General features: G+C 35.5%; 2 protein-coding genes across 2 annotated transcripts; both read left to right on the top strand.

Moving 5' to 3' along the window:
* Positions 1 to 1,239: 1,239 nt before the first annotated feature.
* On the top strand, positions 1,240 to 7,319 carry LOC103852362 (protein ROLLING AND ERECT LEAF 2). The gene is made up of 6 exons (XM_009129299.3): positions 1,240 to 2,420; positions 2,497 to 2,580; positions 2,647 to 2,861; positions 2,929 to 3,152; positions 3,511 to 6,506; positions 6,605 to 7,319. The coding sequence occupies exons 1-5, from the start codon at positions 1,646 to 1,648 to the stop codon at positions 4,109 to 4,111; spliced, it is 1,899 nt and encodes a 632-aa protein (XP_009127547.1). The 5' UTR covers positions 1,240 to 1,645; the 3' UTR covers positions 4,112 to 6,506; positions 6,605 to 7,319.
* A 1,453-nt stretch (positions 7,320 to 8,772) lies between these two features.
* Positions 8,773 to 11,331, top strand: LOC103852206 (ethylene-responsive transcription factor ERF060). The gene has a single exon (XM_009129156.3). The coding sequence runs from the start codon at positions 10,229 to 10,231 to the stop codon at positions 11,057 to 11,059; it is 831 nt and encodes a 276-aa protein (XP_009127404.1). The 5' UTR covers positions 8,773 to 10,228; the 3' UTR covers positions 11,060 to 11,331.
* The last annotated feature ends 604 nt before the right edge of the window (positions 11,332 to 11,935 follow it).

The raw sequence follows: 11,935 nt of genomic DNA, 5'->3' as shown, positions 1-11,935 counted from the left end.
TGTGGCACATAAATATTTTAATAATAATAAATAAAATAATTAATATAATATATTAATTAATTAAATGTAAAATAAGTAACTTAAAAATTAAAATCAAACTGAAATAGTTTATAACAATTAAAAACATAAAACTCTAATATAATAAAAGTAATGCAAAAATCTCATAAAATAATTCTTTGATCTTTTATATTCTGAAATTTTTTGATCACTATGTAAAATATTTTTCCATGGTACCTGATCAAAATCTGTTAGTATTCAAAAAGATAATAAACAATACAAACAAATAACTAACCTAAAAATCAAATATATAGCAAAGTGTTATAGATGATATGTATGCTTACTTATAAAAGATACCAAAAAAACTCTTATCAGGATTAAACAATTTTGAAAAGAATTTTTTTTTTTTAAAGAAGTCACGTAAATGATTAGAATTTTAAAATAGTTAGACAAATTTAATAATTGAGTTACTTTATTAAAAGTGGGCTACGTATTTACTAACTGGGCTGTAACATTTTTTTTTTTAGCTGGGCTAGTGCAGTTTTATTTTAATTTGTTGGGTGAGGCATCTTTAATATTTTCTCTAATTTAAACTACACATATTTTTTTTACTTGGTTACTAAAGAAAAAAAAAGAAAGAGCATGGGGCCTGTGCCACACCCTCCATAGTGCTGGGTTTTTCTTATAAAAATGAAGCTCAGGTTTCAAGGAGCCGTTAGACAAATAAAAAACGATTCTCCATACACAAGACAAGACAAGACTTGGTGATTCTGCCTTCTTCATTCAAGGTCTAAAGCGACTAAACTGACCTAGAACCGAACCAAGGAGGGTTTCATTGTCTTCATGAGTGAAATAATACTTTTATTAACCCTAAACAAACCAACCAGGTCTCAAAACCAATAATGGTCTTAGTTTCACAATGTTTTTTCCCTCCATCTTTCCCTGCTCAGTCCATACACAACGAGAAGCAAAGTATATAAAGGTACCTTCACATGATTCTCGCTTTTTAGTAATAATGATCCAATTACCAAAGTTAATAAATAAACAGAAAACAAAAAAACTTTAGCTTTCGTGTTCATATTCAAATAAAAGACCCATAAACTAGATTTGATAATAATAAGCTAAAGACAGAGAAGATGAGAGGACTTTCACTTGGATTTTCTCGTCACCACTTTAACTTTTTATTATATAGCTCAGCTTTTCGAGTAAATGATCTAATAGTAGTAGAATGAACTAAAAAATCTCCCTGCACAAATTTTTGAAATAATAATTAAATTACTTTCTTATCGAAAACGATGCAACCAAGACAAACTTTCTCTCTCTCTCTAACCCATTTGTGCAAAATCTAATTTTCTTCCTCAGATTTGTCTGAACGAAACTCGCTTTATCAGGTTTCTCCTTCAATAAGCATTTTTGGATTCGTCCGCCCCCTTCCCCATTAAGTGATTCGCCAACTACCTTCAATAAGCGTGCTGAAAACTACTGCTCACTCTGTTTCTTCTTGGAGGCAAATTTTTTATTTTTTTTTTTAAACTCAAAGCTTATCTTTTTTTTTTTTTCTTCACATGGGTTCTTTAGTTCCTTTAGTTTCGTAACCATTTTGAGAGTTTTCCGGGTAAAAAGTTTCGATTTTTATATCGAAGAAAATATGTCTCCTTCGATTCTGGAGAAGATGGGATGCTCAAACTCAAAAGAAGCATCGACGAAGAAGAAGAAGAACGAGCCGCTTCTCTTATGTAAAGAGAGGAAGAGATTCGTCAAACAAGCCATTGATTCCAGATGCGCTCTCGCCGCCGCACACGTGTCCTACGTCCGTTCCCTCCGTAACATAGGAGCTTGTCTCCGTCAGTACGCCGAGGCTGAGACTGTAGCTGCTGTGGCTTCATCCCCTTCTCACAACTCCTCTTCTTACCCTGACGACGACGACGACGGCGACTCGGTTGACTCGCCGTTGAGTCACAACACTAAGCCTAAACCTGTTTTGAGTCTAAGCTACACGAAGTCGGCTAACTCTACAGTGACTTACACGATGAACCCTCTCGACATGTCGGAGTTATCTCCTCCTCCGCCGCCGCCGCCGCTGCGTCCTCGCCGGCCAGAGACGTCTTCTTGGGACTACTTCGACACTTGCGACGAGTTCGATAGCTTTAGACTGACTGATAACGCATCACTTATAGGATTAGAGAAGCAGAGTAAACAGAGTAATGCAGAGGATTTCAAAACAGAGCAGAGGAAACAGAGCTCTGAAGATGAAGGTGAAAGAGAGGATCCATCAGAGTTTATTACACACAGAGCTAAAGACTTTGTGTCTAGCATGAAAGATATAGAGCACAAGTTCTTCAGAGCTTCTGAGTCTGGTAAAGAGGTTTCGAGGATGCTTGAAGCTAACAAAATCAGAGTCGGATTCGCTGATACCACCACAGGTCTGAAGCTCTGTTTCTTTTCTCTCCATCGTGTAGTGTTGAATTGAAAAAGATTGAATCTTTTGTATTATTACAGGAAAAGGAAACTCAGTAGCGTTTCTCTCAGCTTTGAAGCGAGCTTGTTGTAGAGGGAAGAAGAGTCACTCACCTGTTTTTAAAGGTCTGTACTCTGTATTTATTGTTATCTTCTCTAGTTAGTGTCTGAATTAAAGCTTTTAATGTATAGAGCCATTGCACCAACAAGTCACTAAAGTTATAGTGTGGAAGAGAACATCGTCTTCAAGATCCTCCACTTCTAGAAATCCGTTGATAGAAGAAGATCATGATGACAATGAAAGTGGAAGTGACTTCACACAAGAGTTCTGTATGATCTCGGGAAGTCACTCTTCTTCACTTGATCGGTTATACGCTTGGGAGAGAAAACTATACGATGAAGTCAAGGTAATAGCCCTACCATGTTATAGCTCATACATTTCATTCTGTTTATTTTGTGTGTGTGTGTGTGCAGGCGAGTGAGATGATTAGGAAAGAGTATGATAAAAAATGCGAGCAGTTAAGGAACCAGTTCACAAAGGATCACAGTGCTAAAGCCATGGATAAGACAAGAGCAGCTGCAAAAGATCTTCATTCTAGAATCAGAGTCGCTATACAGTCCGTTGATTCGATTTCTAAGCGTATTGAGAGGATCAGAGATGAAGAGCTTCAGCCTCAGCTCTTAGAGTTTCTCCAAGGGTATGTTAATTAAGGCTGGGATTTTTAACCGAACCGAACTGACCCGAAAAGTTTGGTTTTTGGTTAGTTCTGTTGGTAACAAAAGGAAATTCGGTTTTCGGTTCGGTAATGGGTTATTTTGTTTTTCTAAAAATAAAATAGTTTCTAAGCAGTACCAATCTTAACCGAAATTTTGAACCAAAATAACCGCAAAACTGAAATTTTTTGAAACCAAAAACCGAACCGAACCAAAATAAATTTTGGTGAGATTTCGACCAAACTGAACTAACCGAAGAAACCGAACCCGCATGCCTAGCTACGAAGTCTCTAACTTTTCTTTTAAGAAGACTCTTTGATTTGTATTTTCTTCTCTGTTTAGGTTGATAAGAATGTGGAAAGCAATGCTGGAGTGTCACCACTCGCAGTACATTACCATCTCACTGGCTTACCATTGTCGGAACACGTCCAAAACTGGGCCTGAAAACGCTCTCAAGAGACGGATTTGGTCAGAGCTTCTAGAGGAAACAGAGTGTTTTGGTCTAAGCTTTGCAGATTTGGTCAACAGTATGACTTCCTACGTTGAAGCTCTCAATGGTTGGCTACACAACTGTGTTTTGCTCCCTCAAGAGCGTTCTACAAGAAACCGAAGACCGTGGTCCCCACGCCGTGTCCTGGCCCCGCCGATATTCGTCTTATGCCGGGATTGGTCGGCTGGGATGAAGTCTCTGCCGTCAGATGAACTCAGTAGGTCTATCAAAGAGTTCTCAACGGATATGGAAATGTTGGGCGAGGAGAAGGAGGATTCGGTGCTGGTTTCTGAAGATTTGTCGAGCGTGCATTCGAGTTTGGCGAAGCTTCTAGAGAGATTGAAGAAGTTTTCAGAAGCTTCTTTGAAAATGTATGAAGATGTGAAGGTGAAAAGTGAAGAAGCTGTAGTTGCTTACACTAATCATTCTAATTGTGGTAGACCATTATTGTAACTATGGCTGGCAAAACTAAGTCATTTTTTATCTAGTAGACGTGCTAGGTTATCTGAATCGGCTGCTCCTGGACTATGGTTGATGTTAGAAATCATAATTCTAGTATAAAATAGTTCTAAGAGAAAAAAAAAAAATGTAGGAAATGATAGTTCTAAGAAAAAAATCATTTCGCTAGCACATGTATAGACGTCAAAGCAGAAGCAAGGTCGCGCAAGTGCATGACACAGGGACTGTACGCAAACTTGTCGGAACACGTCCAAAACTGGGCCTGACACAGGGACTGTACGCAATAGTCCTCACAAACTTCACCATGGAGGCTGCCGCTCCTGTCAAGCAAAATCACAGCACACCTTACTGTATTTGCTTTGACGCAGGAATGTACCAAACGATTAGGAGCACTCCACCATACTACGTACAACGTTCAGCCTCATTTTTATCAGCCTCCACTCTTTTGATTGTCTCATATCCATGCACCAGCATTTATTTGTTTATTTTTATACACACAGTGACACAACTAGGGTTCTTTATAAAACGATTATATAGTTTTCTATAATGGAAAACCAATGAAAGTTCTTTTATGGAGTATATATTGTGCAAATACTAAAAAACATAGATTATAAATTATAAATACGATCAGTTTTTCGTTACATTTTTATTTGATTAAGTAATATACGACCGATTGTAAGTTCAGCGAATTGGTTTGGATTATTGAACAAGAGGTTCTTTGGTAAAGTTTGATCGGAAATATGTGGGTCACCAGGGAAAAATAGTCATATAATGGTCACGGTCAGGGAATATAGCTTTAATTTGATGTTTATCCTGATGATCTCCAACTCCAATGGTGGAGGAAGAGTTGACATATGTGACAGTCAACTAGCTTCTTTTGTTTTTAAAATATACTAATAATTTTTCGTGTATGATAATTGATAAGTGGCCACTACATCACCATGATCTTGTCGATATAGTATTACAAAATAATTTAATTGCACTTAATGATTTGACTTGGAGAAAGTCCATGACAAATTAGGTTTGTCATGGTAATATGATTATTATATATGGCTTCTTTGGATTATATAATACTAATAATCACAAAACGTTAGGAAACAATAACTATCTATTAGTTCATAAGATGGTGACAAAAAAATTGTTCATAAGATAATGACCTTGTGTGTCACCTTACATAACTATTTATTTCAATACATAAACTCCATAATCATTCTTTCAATTTAAAGTGACTGGTTGGAAATTAAGTGATGGGATTATTAAGGTCTAACTTTCCAGTTTGTATCGTGTGTGGAATTACGTGTCCTTGCTATATTTCAGATCTCTAACCACAAATCTACGAATATTCTTTCGTATTTTACATTGCCGATCAAGGATAAAATCTATATTTTGAAAGAAAATATAGAAAGTTCAGATTATATATTAGCTTACTTTATCAGACGTGTGTTGGAGTTTATCTCGATAACTTTACATTTATTCCGTTATGCTTTGGTTAGCAATAGATTAGAGATCAGATTAAAAATAGGTTCTTTCTTTAGCTTTTGTCACTTGTCAGTCGTGGAGAACCGAGAGATAGTGATTTCCACGTAGGATCCTACGTGTGTACACGCTAAAGTGGATCCCATATATTTTTGTTCTCTAAATAACTGACCCCACATTGGGTTTTTGAAGGGAGATTACCTAATAAGACAATAATACGATTTCCATTGATTTTTAAGGAAAAAAATATTTTTAGGTAATTATTAACTTTCGGTTTTTATGATGTTTTTACTCGGTGCAAAAAGATAAGAAAACTGTGCAATGAAATGAGATGTGAGCGCAATTTATTGATTTGATTTTTTTTTTTAAACCATTGTATAATTTGAGATCTCTTCTTTCTTCCACATTAAAACAAAAAATGATAATCTTACATCACATTCTGACGATGTTATTTTATAAAAAAAAGAAACAAAACATTGTCAAAAGGAATTTAAAAAGAGTTTATAACATAAATGGTCACTTTACCAGTTTTTATTATACCCAAGAGCACATTGTGCTACGAAGGCACTTTTTAGTGGTTATAGACCTATTTCTCCTTGAAAAAGTGAAACTAGAGATGGGTATCTAAGTAATTTGACTTCTTGGCTGGTTACTTTGTTTCGGCATTCGAATTTTGAAAAAATAAGTGATTTGGTTGTGGGCCCAAGACGAAATTAATTTTTGCTTCATAATAAACATTGGGTCCGTAAAAGGCAAAAAAAAAAATTTTTGGTTTACTTTCACCCACAAACAAAAATTACGGTTACGATTGTTCGATAAACTTAGAAGGTGTTTTCTGACGTCGGAGAAATTGGAGACAGAGAAAAGGTTTAATGACGAGGAGGAGGAGGGTAGCAGAAAGAGAAAACGGAAGGTCAGTGAGTTTTTTTGTTTACAATGTTGTTTGTTTCAGATTTAGGGTTTTAATCGTGTGTTGGTTTCGATCTTTCTAATCAATTGCATGTGTTGCAGAGGAGAACCGAGGAAGTGGTTTGTCTTTTGATGATGGAAAAATTAATGGAGTGAGACTAATTGCAGAGGCACCGGAGCTGGAGATGACGGACGACCGGTTGATTGATTGAGAAGCAGTTCGCGACGGACCGGTACCCAAGCAAGCGCATGTATGTGTATTCAACTTTTGATAACTTGATTTGGTCCGTGTTGTGTTTTCAATAGGATTTGTCCTATGTCTGGTTTTAATTATCTTGCGGCTCAGCTATTACCAGGAAACAGGTGACCTCGTGAACTTCTGACTTCTATATATGTCCTCTTAGTGAGTTTGTTTGCATTTTGTTATTGGGCATTCTTGTTAATAGTCGTGAAAGCTGCTAGAAATGTGCCAGTTCACAAACAATAAAGTTAGGTATCTGCATCAGAAAGTTTATACATTGAGCTTTCGAATTTGTAAAACTTCTCTGGTTTTAACGGTTTCTAGATTCTGTAGAAGATCTTCTTTAACTGGTTACTGGTTACGCATGTATCCAAGAGGAAGTCCAGCAACATTTTCATTCTTATGGGACAGTTAATAGGTGTACACATGGATAGTTTGTAGGTGTACACATGGACAGTTTGTAGTGTATACATGGACAGTTTGTAGTGTACACATGGACAGTTTGTATGATTATTTTGTTGTAATGTAATGTAATGTGCATAGAATTTGCTATGGAATTTATGGGATTTGAAACTATTATAGCATATAACATAGTGAAAGCCACCAATACAAGGATGCATATTAAACTATTACTTAAGTGAAAAGTTAAAAAGTTTTTTTACCTACATATTATAGATTCATATTTAACGTGTAGCCTGTCCACAAAAACTTGTAACCAGCCACCACCTTCAGAAGCTCGGACTGGAGGGTCTGACATTCATCCTTCAGCTGTTAGTAAGCGTCTGTCTCCAGGATAGCACAACTGCAATATTGAAACACCACAGCAAAATTCAAACACAGCAGAAGATCGATTATACACTTGATAATTGATATGCATCTTAGGGGTGGACATATAAATAAAAAACAAAAACAAAAGTGCCTCAACTGGAAAATGTACTTTATTCGACTGGTTTATTAAATCCCAATATCGAAACCAAACTGGTTTTATTGTACACGAGATCAATTGTACACATGGATTTAAAAGAAAAACTTATCCACAGGAGAAGTGTACACAAATGCCTCAAACTTGTTTTATTGTACACGAGTTTAGTTGTACACATGGATGAGATAGTTATTCCACAGGGAAGTGTACACAAAAATGACATTATATTCCATGTTTACGTACATAAATTCATCTTTTTGAAATTAATAGAAAACTGAAAAAATTTTAAAATCCGTTGGAGATTAATTTTAAGAATATTTCTTAATTTTCGGATACATATATGAATTTTATTTTTATTTGTGAACAATATATTGAAGAATCGTTGTGTGGTCTAGTGGAATATTGATGATATTTGTTCAAGATGTCATGAGTTCGACTTAGACTCTCTTTTTCAATTTTTTTTTTCATTAATGGCAAACACGTAAATACTTTGTCTTCTTTCTTTTAGAGTTTCCATTTACTCTGCAATTATTTTCTAGCGCAGCCGCATATCATTTTAACGTAATCGATATAGTTTAATGTTTTCTTATCATTTATGTTGCTTAGCATCGAGTTGTAAACATCTAAACACACAAAAACTTGAATTATTTAGATAAATCATATTTTTAGCCGAGTTTGATAGAATCACCACAAAGAGTCATCGCCGAATGTTGTGCCGCTGCTAAATCTCCAATTTGGCCTTCTTTTCTAAGCTATATATTATTTAGCTCACCTGACGTGAGAGAGAGAGAGAGAGAGAGAGAGAGAGAGAGAGAGAGAGAGAGAGAGAGAGAGAGAGAGAGAGAGAGAGAGAGAGAGAGAGAGAGAGAGATCAGCCATCGAAATATAAAAAAAATCAATGGCTGGGAACAAAGGCCCGCCACTTTCCAGGTTCAGTTAGTCAATGTTATGGTTAGAATTGAACTGAAAATGTTAAGACTCAAATACTCTTTGAAAAGAAGTGCTCTAATAGAAAGAAGTGACTTAGAGTGAAATAAAAAGTCATAAAATGACCTATAATGTAAATCTTTCATTTAAAAAGTGGTGAAAAGAAGATCCATTTGCTTCCTTGTGACGCAAACTTCGACCTCCCTGAGTTCTCACCTCTTTCCATCTTCCTTCTATAGCTTTCTTGAATTTCTCTCACTATTTTTCTTGCTCACAAATAGATCTTTTATTTTATTATATTTTCATATTCCCCACTTGTACATACATTTTACCTATGCATACTCATATAGTTGAAGATACATCTACGTGAGTAATACTCAAATACGATTTTATGAATTTGACAACATAGACTACATTTTGGAATAGGGAATAATATAACGACCACCAAATTTCTCATGGTTGATATTATTACTACATTTATATATGTTTGCATGGATGATTTTTCAACTAATGATTCCATTTTTTGTTTTCCTTCCAATTCGTATGAGTAAAATACATGGAAATTCCATGTTATATTTTGACTTAATAAAAAGACATTGGCTCAAAGAAAATAAGTGGCTAGAAGGCAAATTGGCCTTTCAACTTGCTGTAGAATCAACAATATGACTTTTGGCTCTTACAATGTTTTTGTTTATTTATTGCGGAAAAGATTCTATTGCCGCAATTTTATTGAAAATAACTTCCAAAGCAAGAGTCAAAGATCAAATGAGAAGTTGCAATATATATTGATTTCATTTCTGTAAAAAGTTATTTATAAATTTTATCACACAAACCAGACACATTATGCAATATATATCATGAACCCGATAAATGGCATTTTTAATCGTAAATTTAAATAAAATTTATTACGAGCTAAGTTAATTGTGGTTCTTTTTTAACAATAAAAACTCATTAAACCTGAACTATTTTTGGGTGAAATAGAACTGGACAAGAAATTATTGTTTTAAAGCAATTTAATATTGTAATATGACCAAATGAAATGTGACTAGTGAAATACATTTAACGCTTTTTATTGTATGGTGGAATTAACATTCGCAATGAAAGTATTGCAATCTGTTTCTTCTTTTTCAATTTGAAAACTAGAATGTTGTTCTTAGCTTTTGCTAAAATTTGCTGTTAGGATTTTAAATCCATGATGGTTGATTATTCATTATCACACACGTCATAAAGTCTATTCTTTTGAAACATTCCCCGGGAACGGCGTAGATCCAAAGAATATGTGGAAGTCGTTCTCCTATAAGCCTCCTTGGAATGAATAAAAGATATCTTCGAGCTGACGAGAAGCTAACAAGTTGTGAATAGAACAAAAGCATCAAACAAGATGTAGAAAAACTATATTAATAAAAAATTGTTTAGTGTTAATTTATATAGTTAAAAATATACTAAGAGATCAATGGGCGGCTAAGCTTCTCGTATTATATAAGCAAAGAACTTCATATCCAGAGGAACCAAGTGCCAAAAAAAAAAACAAAAATCAAATTTATAGAGAGCAAAAATATAACTAACATCAGTTTATATCCTTCCCTGTCTCTCTTGTTTTTCCAATCAGTTTCAGAAGTCTATCCTAATAAGATCCATGGCAGCCATAGATATGTTCAGTAGCAGCACTGATCATTCTGATCCTTTTAAAGAAGAGCTCATGAAAGTACTTAACCCTTTGACCAACTCTGTCTCTTCTCTTCCTCCCATTCCAAACACAATCTTCGGTTTCAATCAAACCGCACCTCTCGGTCTAAACCAGCTCACACCTTACCAAATCAACCAGATCCAAAACCAGCTTAACCAGAGACGCAGCACCAACATCTCAAACCTCTCTCCAAAGCCTGTCCCAATGAAGAACATGGCCGTTCAGAAACTCTACAGAGGAGTCAGACAAAGGCACTGGGGGAAGTGGGTTGCTGAGATCCGTTTACCCAAGAACCGGACCCGACTCTGGCTTGGAACTTACGACACGGCTGAAGAAGCAGCCATGGCTTATGATCAAGCTGCTTACCAGCTTCGTGGCGAGCTCGCGAGGCTTAATTTTCCACACATGAGGCACGAGTATGGTTGTGGAAGCGGTGATAGCAGCTTCAAGCCTCTTCATCCCTCTGTTGAAGCAAAGCTCGAAGCGATTTGCCAGAGCTTGAGAAAGACAGAGGATGATGATCTCCCCTGTTCTGAAACAGAGCTTTTCCCGCCAAAAGCAGAGGAGTATCAAGAAAGTGAATATGGGTTTCTGAGAGCTGATGAGAATTCGTTTTCTGATGAGTCTCAGGTTGAATCATCTTCGCCAGAATCTGGTATTACCACTACGTTCTTGGATTTCTCGGATTCAGGGTTTGATGAGATTGGGAGTTTCGTGCTGGAGAAGTTTCCTTCTGTGGAGATTGATTGGGATGCGATTAGCAAGTTGTCCGAATCTTAAGTGTTTTGTCTTTAACAGCAGTGTATGCTATTAAGTGTCTTATTAGTTAGATAATCTCTGCAACTTAATTTTTTAACAGTTGTGGGAGAATCATCTAGGCTTTGTTTCTGTTGAAATCTTCCTCCATGTGTTCGGTCTGGCTGGTTTATGTTTTTTTTTTCCTCACAAACCTTGTCTCTGACCAACCGGAGAAGCTTCCATGTATTATCATCTTTAAGTTTCTAATGAATGTAAATTTATTCTAAATTATACTCTTTCTTTTGTTATTATCATCTTCATGTTTTTTCGGAGGTTTGCATGCTAAGTATATTACAAAGATTATAATCTACTAGTGTAATGTAATGTTCAATACCATTTTTTTTATTATTATAGTAAAAGTTAACGTTGTGTGATTCAAATTCACATTTGGTGGTGTAAAAAACATGATGGGAACAGAAAATTTACGGATCCAAGTACAAACCTAGCATATTTCATAATCATGGGTTCAACAAAGCAAAATGCTACTGATAGAAATATTTCTTATAAAGAAATTCCATAATATATTGTAATCAAAGATGAATTAATTATATAGATTCTAAAAGTGTATGTTGTATTTTATGTCTTTTGTGGAAGGCAAAGGGCCAGAGAGGGGTACCTAATTGACGAGTGGGAACACATAAGCCGCAAAAGTATATGATTCTTTATTAAAGAAACAATCTTATAATAACCATCAAATGTGGCAAAGATTAACAATGATGTATACAACTAATCTAAGAGTCTGTTGTCGCCATTATTAAATAACGTATATATATATATTATATGTATTTACAGAACAATGAACAAAGCTGCCTAATCCAGTATTCTGATTCGTTTCTTTCGGCCAGTGTTTTGAAACCC

This window comes from Brassica rapa, chromosome A01 (genome assembly GCF_000309985.2).
Source record: "Brassica rapa cultivar Chiifu-401-42 chromosome A01, CAAS_Brap_v3.01, whole genome shotgun sequence".
Taxonomy (NCBI): Eukaryota; Viridiplantae; Streptophyta; class Magnoliopsida; order Brassicales; family Brassicaceae; genus Brassica; species Brassica rapa.
The sequence above is the reverse complement of the archived record's forward strand: the minus strand, read 5'-3'. Positions and strand labels throughout refer to the sequence as shown.